The sequence below is a fragment of the Nothobranchius furzeri genome, chromosome 19 (assembly GCF_043380555.1).
Source record: "Nothobranchius furzeri strain GRZ-AD chromosome 19, NfurGRZ-RIMD1, whole genome shotgun sequence".
In the NCBI taxonomy this organism is placed as follows: domain Eukaryota; kingdom Metazoa; phylum Chordata; class Actinopteri; order Cyprinodontiformes; family Nothobranchiidae; genus Nothobranchius; species Nothobranchius furzeri.
This window is the reverse complement of record NC_091759.1, coordinates 4,411,615-4,425,455: the sequence shown is the minus strand read 5'-3', so window position 1 is coordinate 4,425,455 and position 13,841 is coordinate 4,411,615. Positions and strand designations below refer to the sequence as shown.

General features: G+C 40.9%; 1 protein-coding gene across 7 annotated transcripts in view; it reads left to right on the top strand.

The window, feature by feature from the left end:
* The window catches only part of LOC107394632 (myocyte-specific enhancer factor 2D homolog), a 37,231-nt gene that overhangs the window by 13,819 nt on the left and 9,571 nt on the right, over positions 1-13,841 (top strand). For 3 of the 7 annotated variants that reach the window (XM_015973638.3, XM_015973637.3, XM_015973635.3), the window contains exons 2-8: positions 2,193-2,552; positions 4,969-5,172; positions 5,374-5,511; positions 6,327-6,543; positions 9,971-10,024; positions 10,536-10,717; positions 11,700-11,729. In XM_015973638.3, the coding sequence (XP_015829124.3) occupies positions 2,499-2,552; positions 4,969-5,172; positions 5,374-5,511; positions 6,327-6,543; positions 9,971-10,024; positions 10,536-10,717; positions 11,700-11,729 (879 nt within the window). In that variant the 5' untranslated portion in view covers positions 2,193-2,498. The remainder of the gene's footprint in view (positions 1-2,192; positions 2,553-4,968; positions 5,173-5,373; positions 5,512-6,326; positions 6,544-9,970; positions 10,025-10,535; positions 10,718-11,699; positions 11,730-13,841) is intronic. The other 4 variants (XM_054745147.2, XM_054745145.2, XM_054745144.2 and 1 more) reach the window with 3 other exon arrangements.

Below are 13,841 nucleotides of genomic sequence, written 5' to 3'. Positions count from 1 at the left end.
CCTTTGGGGCACATCACTCACACTGCTATGTTGGAACAAAACAATCCAACATGTTAAATATTCCCGATTTGTAATCTAGGAATTCCCGACATGCTTCCGACCAGACCAAAGTGATCTTAATGAGCCAGTTTACTGAGAAACAGTCTTTACTTGTATTTTTGAAATTTGATTAGTCACTCAGTTTCACACACAGGCTGAACGTGAAAATAGTCTTCTACCCCAATTTTCTTGCATTAGCTGCTAATAGATAATAGACGGGGAAATTCTCGGGTCAGAAAATGCCTAACAGATCTGCATCACACTGTAGATTAGCATTCATGGACTCACCCATCTTGGCTCGCGACAGGAAGTCTCGGCAAGTAGAAGCTAAATGTTAGCATCAGCAACTCCACAACACTGCATAACTTCTTTAGGCCTGTGTTATTTGTGGAGATAAAACATCAACGTTGCAAAGCAGACGGAGTCAGTAGTAGGGTGGTGTTGCTTTTAGCCAGTCAGAAGTGAGATGTCTGAATATAAGGAATCGATAATGAGTACGACTCCAAATCCTGCCATATTCTGCTCCAGCTAACTTTTACTTCCCGAATTAGGAGCACCAGAGCTATTTTCCCCACAGAGATCAACTCAAAAAACAATCATTTATGCTAGAGACCAATTGCAAATTTACTAAAAAAGAGTGAACTTGGTTTTAACACACCACACACATGCCGTCATCTGATGACGTTATCTTCACAGCCATTACTGTAATCTGGAGTGTCCTTAAGATTGTTGGAAGGGAAGAATCTGGACAAAAAGTAGCATAATTAGGCCTATTTCTACTATTGGAACTTCCAGGTCAATTTATCAGATCTTCCCAGTAATTGCGTGTCTCCATTTCACCTAACCAGCCTGAAAGGACCATTTCCTGGGCCATTGGGCGGGATGTTTGGTCAACTCATGCTAATTGTTTGTAACTCAGTATGAGTTAAAATTGGCAAATGTAGCCAAAAAACAGCAAATAAACAGCGTTGCTGTGTATCTTCAGTCATGGGTCATTTTTTTTAACCTTTCCACGAGGCGTTCTTCAATCTGTTTCACGTCTGCCACTAGATATCTTTTTCTTGTTTGAGGGGGAAATGGCCATAGACATTATATCGGCAATGGCGGTGCAGTTGAGGAATTCACAGGAAGCGGCTTCCTGACCAATCACAAGCTTTCGATGGAGGTAGTTAAAATTGGGGCATGTCTCCATCACCCTCTGCGAGCCTGTCGGAGAGCCCTTGCACCGATGCGTAATGGCGTTGCGTGTCTTCGCACTGACGCAGACGGAGAAGTAGGGCTGGACAATAAATCAAAAATTCATCATTATCGAAATCTCCGACTTTTATTGAGATAATTGTTCCCATGTCAATAAATTTGATGGTAAAAAAAATGAAAAGATGTGTGTAGGTTGGCAACGTTCATGTCCCTTTAAGAAGCTGTACCACCTTGAGTCACTTAAAAATGGAACTCAATGTAATACATGTGACAGCCCCATCTAGTGGACAACTTTTGTTTCTGCGCATACCTGTAGTTATCGTCCACTTATCATTATCGAGGTGAAATCCTTAAGATATCGTGATATTGATTTTAGGCCACATCGCCCAGCCCTACGGAGAAGTATAAATCAGGCTTTAGTATGAAAGATGTGATCTGGTGTAGAGACACAATGGCTGAGGGTACAGAGCTATTGTAATTTTCCTGTCAGCTTCCCCGTCCCAGAAACTTCCCAGAACTCCTATAGTGGAAATGCAGCTAATATCCCGCTGTGTGAACCGTACCTCATACCGTAACGTATCTGATTTAAAGACATGTTCCTCTTCCCATCGATGAGCCAGATTTAACTCTGCTAGTTAAAATTAAGACCCAGGAGATGAACTCAGCTAAGTGAACACAGCTGTTGTGTTAACTTCACCAAACTAAAAGAGAAAACAAACTATTTAAGGAGTGGGCATAAGTTGAGTGGGTGGTAGTTCTAAAGTTACACCCTCTACCCTCATGATCAGGTGCTGTACTGGTTCCACTGAACACTGGCTCTTTGTCAGATTACTTGCATTTTCTCACACTGCAACATAATAAATAATTTTTTATGAATGTCTCAGTAAAATGTTTATTTGTTCACCTTAAAGTTCCAGAAAAACTGAGTAAAGTTGCTGATTCTTTCTGTCATGCAGGAGAAGAGTGACGTCCTTCTTCACCACAGCAGCTGCACACTTCAGTCCCCGCTGAATAAAATATGAACTGAGGACCTCTTCCTCTGCTCCACGTCACATATCTCTGCGCCACCTGCTCGTCGCTGCCGCCCGCCCTTCAACACAAGAGTCACCCGCCTCGCCTCGTCTCACCTGGACAGAGAAATGCGCGTGCACGTGTTTTACCGGGTGCACGACCGCGTCTGAGTGATTTTTCAGCCACGCTTTCATTCTCATCAGAGGCCGTTTTCCACTTGACTGACACCAACACTCATATTGCAAAGAAGCATGGGTAGGAAAAAGATTCAGATCCAAAGGATCACCGACGAAAGGAACAAGCAGGTGATGCTTTTAGTTGCTGTGCTGGTTAATTATTTGTTTAATTTATAAAATTAGTGTAAAAAATATTCATAATTACCTCGTTAACATCATTTTTATGTGCAAACATGAAGGCCAAACAGTTGGACACAGAAGATTTCCATCTTACAGACTGGTTTACTTTTCTCTGTTTGCTCGCTAACTTGCACAAACTGGAGCCAGACGACAAAGTAGAAATGACTCTTGTAATTTGAAAACACTGTGGAGGATAAAGAGAAGTGAACATTTGTGTTTTATGCAACAAAATCTGTCGTGTACCTTGCTAAGGAGCTTTTGTGCATATCACATGATTATCTACAGCAGATGGAGTCTGCTCAGAATAGAGTTTAGGAAAGGACTAAAAAAAAACTCCCTCATGTGTGCTTGAAGTGGTTTTTCTACTAAGGTTCTGCAAACCTAACCACATTTATTTTGCATGAACACGAACACTCGTGCACAACCGTGTTCAGTGCTGTATTGATTATTACTCTAGTTTGTTTTCTCAGATTATTTGAGAAGACTTTTATTTTGTTTTCTCCTGCTTTTCTACTTCCTGGCATGGCGAGCTGCGCACAAACAGACCCTGCTCAGTAAATAGTGAGCACTCCCTCTGCTAGATTTGTTTAACCCTTCCACTGTCCTAATGGGTGTGACCCCACGAGGACAGTTGACTATAGAGCAGGGTTGATGGTTTGTCCCTTGGGTCCATGTGGCAGGGGTGAGGAGTGAGCACCACCTCACCCCTGCCACGTGGACCTCAAGGGATAAACCATCAATCCTGCTCAATGGTCAACTTTCCTTGTGGGGTCGCCCATAAAGACAGTGGGGGGGTTAAAAAGCCTAATGTAGTTTATTGTGCCACTGAGATTGTTCATTTTCTCATCCATAGCTAGGGATGGGTACCTTTGACATTTGAATCGATCCGGTACTAATTCCCGGTACCTACGAATCGATACCGATACTTAGCGATACCAATTTTCGATACTTTTGAGTGTTTATTATTTTAATTCTCTTTTATAATTAAATATATATTTTTCTCAATATATAAAAATATTTGATAAATATCACGATAAATAACATTCAACTGTTTGTATTTTAACATCGTCCTTGTAGTTTTATAAGATGATAATTAAACTGAAGCAAACATCTTTACTGTGAACTAAATTTACTGCGTATCTTCATTGGCCTTCTGTGTTCATTTGATTTTTCCTACTGGGAAGTTAGAATTTCCGAGGAGAAAACGAACGCACCATTAGCTGATAACAACGGTGGCAATGGAAGCTAACATATCAAGCTAACGTTATCTTTAACAGTTTATTTAACTGCTGGAGCAGATTAAAACGATGATGCCTCACACTTAGATCGTTGTCGCTGGTTTCATCTTCACCCAATCACCCGTCACATTTAGTAAAGTGAAGCCAAACTTTAGAGCGCGTTCATGTTCTAGTCGGAAATTCGGAGTTCCGAGGAGAAAGCGAACGCACCATTAGCGAAACGGAAGCTAACATATCAAGGTAACATTTTGTTTACCTACCGGAGCAGATTAAGATGAGGATGTCTCACTTAGATCGTTGTCTGTCGCTGGTTTCATCATCACCCAGTTACCCATCACATTTAGTGAAGTGGACCCAAGCGTTAGCGTGCGCTCTTTCTACCATGCTGCTCTGTTTACAACTGGCTCGCAGGGACCGACGACATAACGCTCTTGCGCATGCGCAGCTGTCTTGGCAAGTTCTTGTTATGAAAGACAGGTACCGAAACGAGGCACCGTTTGAAATGACGTGAATCGATGCTCGGTCAGTACTATGGAATTCGGTCGGTACCTTAAAAAGTACCGAATTCGGTACCCATCCCTATCCATATCGGCCCCTCAAATGTATTGAAATGTGCTTTACTTGTAAATATAAAAGCTGTTAATCTTAGTAAATATTATGCTGGCAACAAATTTTAATTCACTTGGAATTTGACCTCCCCACACCACGGGAAACATCTGCTTTTACTCAAACCTGGGTGTTTTTGACTCCTGTTTTCACATTTAAACAAACCGTAGATGATAACCTATAATATTATAGTAATATTTATAGTTCTTTGAGATAAAATATTAAAAATCAGTATCGGCAGATCAGAGCTGTCCAAAAAATCTGTGATCTCCAGCTGCAAAGTACCAGAATTGGTGCAAATGCCAAATTATGACAACAGAAAGAAGAATTAATCAGCAGTTTTGCAAAGAACAGACTCCACTGTGTTGCGATGATGGTCTGTAATGGTTCACTAGTGCTGTGGGAGCTATTTTTATCTCCACGCGAGTGTCTGTGTGCGAGTCCTTATCAAAGACGCCACTGTCAGGCTTTCAAGGATACTTTTGTCTCAGCTGAACGGCTTCCTGCCCGTTTTCTCTCAGGTGACATTTACAAAGAGAAAGTTCGGCTTGATGAAGAAAGCCTACGAGCTGAGTGTGTTGTGCGACTGCGAGATCGCCCTGATCATCTTCAACCACGCCAACAAGCTGTTCCAGTACGCCAGCACCGACATGGACAAGGTCCTGCTCAAATACACCGAGTACAACGAGCCGCACGAGAGCCGGACCAACGCAGACATCATTGAGGTACCTTCGCCAGGCCTAGATCCCGTCAGTCCCAACGGAATATTCAGATTAGCTAAATGTGTGGGAAATACAGAAAATAAACTCTATAGTATTAAAGCATCCGTTAAAGGAAAGGATCACTAAAGTTACTCTCATGGATCACCTGATCCAAAGCAGCGTCATTGACTTCTTCCTGTTGTGTGTGTGTGGTTACTTTTCTAGACTTTAAGAAAGAAAGGATTCAACGGCTGCGACAGTCCAGAGCCGGACGGCGAAGACTCAATCGACCAGAGTCCTCTTAATGATGACAAGTTTCGTAAGACCACAGAGGACCTGGATGTTCTCTTCAAACGCTACGGAGTAAGAGCTTTAAACCCGACTCTTTTCTAACCAGTCTGCCTCAGCTTCCCCCAGCAACGTACTGGTCAGACTGCAGGCTGTTCTTGTTCTGGGCAGGAAACTGCTATTAGTGGCGAGTTCCTTTGTTTTTCATTGACCTTTAAAAAACACTGCTACTTTTTTGTCTCTTCTGTATTCCCAAATGAAGTTTGTTACTAAATGTAATAAATCTGGATTTAGATTTACTGACGGTGACAAACTGGAACTTAAGACCCTTTAGTTTATCTAGCTGCAGCTGCAACAACCAGTTAGATTCTGTCATTTAGCTTCACTTTAATCAGACTTTTTAAATATATATTCTTTGAATTAAAATATATTTGTTATATTCTTGCTTAACTTAAAGGATCATTTCAGAGTGTTCTTTAATGAAGGTATTAGATCTCGTTGATAGAATTAAACTAGCGGCTTGGCTAAGCAGCCAGAACGAATGGCAGCCATTTTAAAACAGCTTCAGTCTCCAGGATTTCTAAACAAATCATTTTGTGTTATTTTATAAATCTTACTGCCATCAGTTTCACATTTTATGTTTTATTCCATAGAAATATTCTATATAAAAAAACTACGTAATGTTGGCTAGCCGTTAGCGTATCAGTCGTGAAGGACGTAAAAGCCAGTTCTCAAACCTGAGGCTGTTCAGTTATGTATAACCAGTCTGATAGTGACTATTTATACCTGAGACATACTCAGCTGGTAGTAAGTTTTCTGTGTGTGTGTGTGTGTGTGTGTGTGTGTGTGTGTGTGTGTGTGTGTGTGTGTGTGTGTGTGTGATCTTGTAGCAGACAGCTGCTGCCTCCCAAACATTCTCCATGCCAGTCACAGTACAGGCAACCAATCAGAGCACATTGCAATTTACCAACCCGGGCAGCGCACTGGTAACTACCTCCTATGTCACATCATCATCTCTCACGGATACCCACCTGCTGTCGCCACAGCAACCGGCTCTTCAGAGAAACACAGTGTCGCCTGGGTTGCCACAGCGACCAGCCAGTGCAGGTGAGACTCGACAAACATATCGTGGAGTAAATTTTCTACTTTAACATCTTTTAAAGACTAAATATTTATATTTGAATCCATATTTCTGGCTTTTCTAAAACTGCTGTGTGAACTTTATTATTCTTGGGAATTTGCGGAGCTTTTTTTCCTCATCACCTTCTTAAGTTAAGTTTAGTTGAAAGTTTAATGGTTTGAATTATTTAAAACTTTCATGGAGTTTGGAGTGGCATATTTCAGGTTTTTAGCTCTTTTGGAGGCTTATATAGTTATTTTAGACACATCCTTTTGAGCTGCAGTGTAGGTTTCTGCTTCCTCTATAAACAAACAAACAAACAAACAAAAATCCAGAAAATCACACTGTCTGATTTTTTAAGAATTTATTTGCAAATTAGGGTGGAAAATAAGTATATGTCCTACAAACAAGCAATATTTCTGGCTCTCACAGACCTCTGAAGCTCCTCCGTCGTCCACTCGTTACCTGCATTAATGGCACCTTTTGTAACTTGTTAGTGTGAAAGACACCTGTCCTTAACCTCAAACAGTCACACTCCAAACTCCACTCTGGCTAAGAGCTGTCAAATGGCACCAGAAACAAAAATGTAGATCTGCACCAGGCTGGAAAGACTGAATCTGCAATAGGTTGGTGTGAAGAAATCAACTGGTGGAGCAATTTTTAGAAAGTGGAAGACATACAAGACCACTGATATTCTCTCTCGATCGGGGGCTTCAATCAAGATCTCACCCCGCGGAGTCAAAATCATCACAAGAACAGTGAGCCAAAATCCCAGAATTACACGGGGGGACCTAGTGAATGACCTGCAGAGAGCTGGGACTGAAGATACAAAGGCTACCATCCGTAACACACTACCCCAACAGGGACTCGAACCCTGTGCCAGACGTGTCCCCCTGCATAAGCCAGATGATGTTTGCTAGAGAGCATTTGGATGATCCAGAAGAGGATTGGAGGGAATGTGATGTGGTCAGATCAAACCAAAATAGAACTTTTTGGTAAAAACTCGACTCGTCGTGGTTGCATCCAAAGAACACCACACCTACTGTAAAGCACGGGGTGGAAACATCATGTAAAGGAAAGAATGAATGAAAACCCAAAACGTGGCTGGGTCTTTCAGCATTACAGTAGTTACGTTTACATGCTCCATATTTCCCCTATCCGATTCAAATCTAGGTTTATTGGAAATCGCAGATCTCGTATGGACACTAACTGAAATGATCCGATCATGCTGTGAGTATATATACACCAAGCATTCAGTCAGATTAAATTATTGAGCATGCACAAAGTTGTCTTTCCCAGAAAAAAAGGATAAACAAATGTCTTCTTGTCCGCACGTTTTTCCCCTCGCATTTTATTTTTTTATTCTCTAGCTTTGTCTGATGGATTACGTTTTTTTTCCCGTTATGGAACTCCTTCGCATTTTTACCTGTATGCTTTTGTTTTAACTGATCGCCTTAACTAAGCTGTAGGCTTAGCGGTACGTAATGCTACCGCTCCTTCGCCACAGGAGAGAAGAGCAGGATAACGCATTAATGATCACCCACTCACACCGTCCTCCACCTCCTCAGACTTGTTCTGAGTGTCTGCAAAGGCAGAAAGACATCAAGCTGAAGTTGTACACATGCGCAGCGAGCAATATTTTACTCCAACAATCTGAGTGTGGACATGGATGTCAATGGGAATGATGATCAGACAAAACCACCTCTCTCAGTCGTATCGGGGCCGTATCGGATCAGAATATTCTGGTGTTTACATGAAGAATGTTTGATCTGATAGGGTGTTCATTCTGATGACTTGTGCCCATGTAAACGTAGCTAATGATCCCAAACACACCGCCCGGGTAACAAAGAAGTGGCTTCATAAGAAACATTTCATGGTCCTGGAGTGGTCTAGCCAGTCTCCAGATCTCAGCCCCATAGAAAATCTTTGGAGGGGGTTTAAGGTCTGTGTTGCCCAGCATCAGCCCCAAAGCATCACTGCTCTAGAGGTGATCTGCATGGAGGATTGGGCCAAAATACCAGCAACAGTTTGTGGAAACCTGGTGAAGACCTCTGTCATCGCCAACTAAGGGTTATAACAAAGTATTGAGATGGAATTTCATTATTGACCAAATACTTTCCAACATAATTTGCAAATATTATAAAATTCTATAAAAATCAGACATGAGATTTTCTGAATTTTCTTTATTTATTCTATTTCTCACAGTTGAAGTATACCTAGGATGAAAATTACAGGCCTCTCATCTTTTTAAGTCGGAGAACTTGGACCATTGGAGGCTGACAATACTTTTTGCCCCATTGTACATTAAGAGCTGTAGCGTATAGGTTTCAAAATGTATATATCATTAAGTACTATAATCCTTTTATGATAAAACCTGTTTCTATTTCTTTATTGTACCTCATTTTTAGACTTTTCAGTAAAAACACAAAACGAAAGCGCTTATTGAATTCAGCCAGTGTTTTTCAGCGTTTTTACTGTTTTATATTAAGAGTCGCAGAATGTTGCGCGCTAGGATGATGTCAACGCCAAAACTAACAAAACAAAGAGTGGACTCACCTCTTACATGAGGAAGAATCTGTGTGTTTTGAGCGTTATCCATTCTTTCACAATCCGTTGTTGAATTGTGATCGGCAGAAGCTTTTCCGGTTCACGCCTCACTTTTTTTACAGCAGCGTTCCAAAACGATCTCCTAACACATGGATTTTCTGCTTCCTGATCATGTGACGTGAGAACTTTAGTCGTCACTGGCAGTGAATCAGGAGACATCCTGAGTGTTATTTCTGTTTTATACCCCTTCGGTAAAAGACATGTCCTTGCGTTATTATGCTAAATTGCCCCAAGTGATGCTAACCCATCTGAGTGAAAACTCTTCATTTTATCCATTCCTGCTGCTGCTTTCCCCTCTGTTTCTTTGCATGTGGGCGTGTTGCGGTGGAACAGAGACACACGTGGGCAGCAGAAGAAGTGAAAACAGCTTCACTCACGCTGCCAACAAACAGCCGCGTTGCTACTGACTCAAAACTTTCCAACAAGTTTCAGCACATAGAAACGTTTTGATTGGGCAGACGATTAGGATTTTTCGGAGCTGTGACGTTAAACGAAGCGCTGCAGGTGCTGCTGATTGTTGTTTTTTCCCTCCCTGCTGAGCCACTGAAACAAAACCTTTACTGTTCCACGCTGGATTTCCTTTTCCTGTGCCACACAAATGCAGCGAACTACTGTTCTTTGCTTGTAGATGCAAAGTGAGACGGGTGCACTTTATTAACTCGTGCCATCACTTTGTGAAAATAAGAGTAAAAGTTAGAGTACTAAATGTAAGCATTGCAGTAGAGGGTTAAGTGTTTGTTTTTTAATAAACATCAGGCTGAATAAAGCCTGAAACCTTTACTCACACAACATATTTTTGCTTTTTAGGAGCACTTCTCGGAGATCTGAATAATTCAAACGGAGGATGTCCAAGTCCAGTCCGTGAGTAGATTTACCTTTTCTCATTTATTTTAATCATTTGTTGAAGTCTTTATTCTTCCTTTGTTGGGATTTTAGCTCACATTGGTCTAAAGATGCTAGTTCCAACGCTAGCATGATAAATGTGAATGTCAGCATCTCTTTGTTGTATTTATTTGAATCCTTTCATCTGCTTATTTAAACTGGTGTTATTTGTAAAAATGAAACACAGATTTGATGAAAAATGTCTTTTATTATTAGTGTTTTTTGTTATCATAGAAATGCTTTTGAGGGAATAAAATAGCTCCGACATTGTGTTTAATCTCCCTGTGACATTAATGAACACCTTCATTCTTGTGACTTTGACAAAGCTTTTAATTTATTCCTCCTCACACGATAGTAGGCATCTGAAAGAGGGAGCTTTAAAGGATCATGCAATGCATCTCGCTCGCCGTCTGCACCCCGCTGCGTGAATTCACCTGTTTTGATTTTTGCCATCGATCTCCGTGCATTTGCACCTCCGTCTCCCCTGCAGCTAATGGATACACCAGCGCCAGGGCCTCCCCAGGTCTGCTCACCGTCTCCAACGGCAACAGTCTGGGGAAAGTAGTCCCGGCCAAGTCCCCGCCCCCACCTCCCAGCCCACAGATGGTCAACAGCCGTAAGCCAGACCTCCGAGTCATCACCTCACAGGGCGGGAAGAGCCTCATGCAGATGGTGAGACCCACTAAACCCAACCATACGATGAAACTTTGAATGTTTATGAAGTTCTTTGCACTAAATCCTTCTCACTTAAAGTGATAATATAGTTTTATTTTGGAAATTTTCAGTACCTTCCAGAATGAGCCATTTCAGTGTTCTGTCACTTTAAAAAAACAAGTTGTTGGTGGCCACGCCCACCAATCCCGATTGGCTGCTATAAGCTGAGAAGCTCACTTATCTGGGAGAGGCTGGAGTAGAGCTGCTGCATCTCCAGCAGAAGCTTTTACTTGTACATGATAATTGGTTCTATTCTAATTTCCTTGTTTGTGACATCACAAACGGGGACTTTTTGAAACTGCTTGTTTTAGGCACATAATTCCTAAAACCACACACTAACAGAAATCAGATATAGGGGTATTTTTCACATTTGTAGTGAATAAAGAGGCACTAAAGACCCACATGGCAGCACAAAACAATGTTAATGGTGAGTTTTTGCATTATGTCTCCTTTCAAACACATTTACTTTGAAAACGGCCATTTTATTACATTCTAATTATACTTAATGCATGTTTAAACATTTTAAATGACGTAATAATAGGGTTTTAAATGAAAAAGATTGAGCCACTTCAACCATCAACATGAATAATCTCCTTTTTTACTTCTTTTGTTCACTAAAGTTTCTGAAAACCCAATATTTAAAGCAGCTTTTGCTCTTTTAAGATACAAGACTTAGCAAAGAGTTAAATCTGAATACTTCTGGAGTCACTTTTCTCAAACCTTTCCTCACTTATGGCTCAGAAATCATGACACTTTTTTATTGCAATAAAACTGTGTGATGTCATGGAAAGCTCCACATTTCCTCCACTCAATGTTTAATTATTGACTTTAAATCAACAAGGACCTCATAGTGGATTTGCTGAGCAGAGATGAGGATGAACTGGTTTTTAGTTTTGTTTTATTCCAGAGCTCTAACCCTCTCCATTACCGCCTTTTGCAGACAGAGGATGAGCTGGAATTGGTAAACGAGGTGATTCCTCCACTCCAGTCACTCGCATGAGTCGATTCCAGTTCACACATTGTTAGCATGGATGCACTTCCCTGCAGGAACTTCCTGTTTGGGTTTTGTTTTACTAAGATGGTCTTGAGTTTGTGCTCCCCACCTGACTGCATGTGGATCAGGAATCATGAGTGTGTTGTTCCAGCATCTCTTTAGTCTCAGTATCAGGGATAAAATGTCTTTGAGGCATTTCCCTCAGGTCTGAATCAGGTCCACCTCATCGTATCATATGATGATACTTAAAGCATGGGCGTGAGATCACCATAGCACAGAGCATGTTTCCTGGTCACTGAGACACACACGCACGCACGCACACACACACACACACACACTCATTTTCACCATTCACCCAAACATTTAAGCTCTTGAAAATGTTCCTGTAATTACATTAAAGGCATTTAATGCAAACATTTCCCTCAGTTACATTAAGTTAACCTCTAATCCATTATCTTTGTGAAATTTATTTCAGAATTAGTAGCTTTGTTCTGCCAAATAATTAAGTTCCATTTGTTCGAATCTAAATTATTTTTAGGTTCTTTTCATAGTTTTGCGTGAGTGTAAACACCTTTTGAGAGTTTTTGACTATTTTGACTAAAGTTCTATTCAAAAACGTTTATCTGTCCTTCAAGCAGAAGGCTGAACAGCATTAAAGGAGCAATATGTAAGAATTCTACAGTGAAATAATCACTAACTTGTTGGAAAGAAGGTTACATTGAAACAGATTTCATTCTCAGCTGGCTAAGGGGTTGTCATTTTTCTCCTTTAAAAAAAAAACAAAAGCGGGGTGTCGTTTTTGTTTACAATCAGTGTCTTTGCGAAGTTGCCGTGTCTAGGGCTGCACGATATTAGGAAAACCTGCGATATTCGATAACAGTGCTTAATATTGTGATATTGATATTACTTGCGATAAATGAACAAATACTAAAGTATGCAGTGTTGATGTCGTCTGGCGTGCGACGTCTGCTCTGGGTTCAAAGCAAACAAAAACTAATGCATGAATTCCATTACAACATAACGTTTTTATTGAAAAAAATATGCAGCTGCAGCTGCTACTGTATTAGCAGCAAAACAACAAACTGCATGCATGCAGTTTCTCAGTGACTTTAAAACATCACCTCCACCATAAAACTTTTTCTGATGCTCCAAATACAGAAAACATCCCTTACCAGGGTTTTAGAATAAATAAAAAAATCAGAAAATTACTTTAAATGTTAAATAATAGTTAACATCACTTAAATGCAACAGCAAATTCTCTCATTGCTACTGAGCATTTTCTCCACTTATGTGGTTATGATATAAGGCTGTTGCTGCTATTGGGAAGTGAACTGTGCTGGGCCAAACTAGGAGAAAATTAAGATTTTTTGAGGGAAAGAGAAAAACAATTGTCTACCTTTCAGAAGAGGAACTGGCAAAAAACAGCACCAACAACAAACACTGTTGGAAAACTCCATACATTTTAAAGAATTTTACGTGGCAGCAAGCAGCATGCTGTGCTTCCCCCGGTAGTAGCCCCAACTCTTTGGCAAGACTTGCAGAGTACTTTTGACTGTAGTAGGTCGTCTTTCTCATAACTGAAGTATCTCCAAATGAGAGACTTGCCTTTTTTTTTTTTTGACCAGGTCATCATCCTCGCCAACATTTTCCTCACTCGTGCTCTCAGCCATTTCGACGCTAAGCTAACTCAGTCTGGGTGTTGCTTTCCATCCTAAGGGTCTACGTAGGGGGCGGGTGTATTACGTAAACGGACCCATCTGATTGGCCGCATATCAGAAGGGCTACATTTGATTGGTCAAATAATACTTCCGCGTAAAAAGCAGAGCTGGTTTACAAAAAGTTGATGTATGACACGGATGGAAATGTTTAAACCAAACATTTATCGCCGTTTTTGACGTGTTTTGGGATGGGCCTATCGCACGTCCTGTTATCCCGATGACAATAATTTTTCAATTTATTGTGCAGCCCTAGCCGTGTCTCCAACGAGCAGGCAAAAAGCTCCAGAGTTGTTTAAATAACCAAAGCCAGGAAACAGGAGCGACCCAGAAGTTATTTCCTGTACCCCTAAGAAGCCACAGCATATTTTTG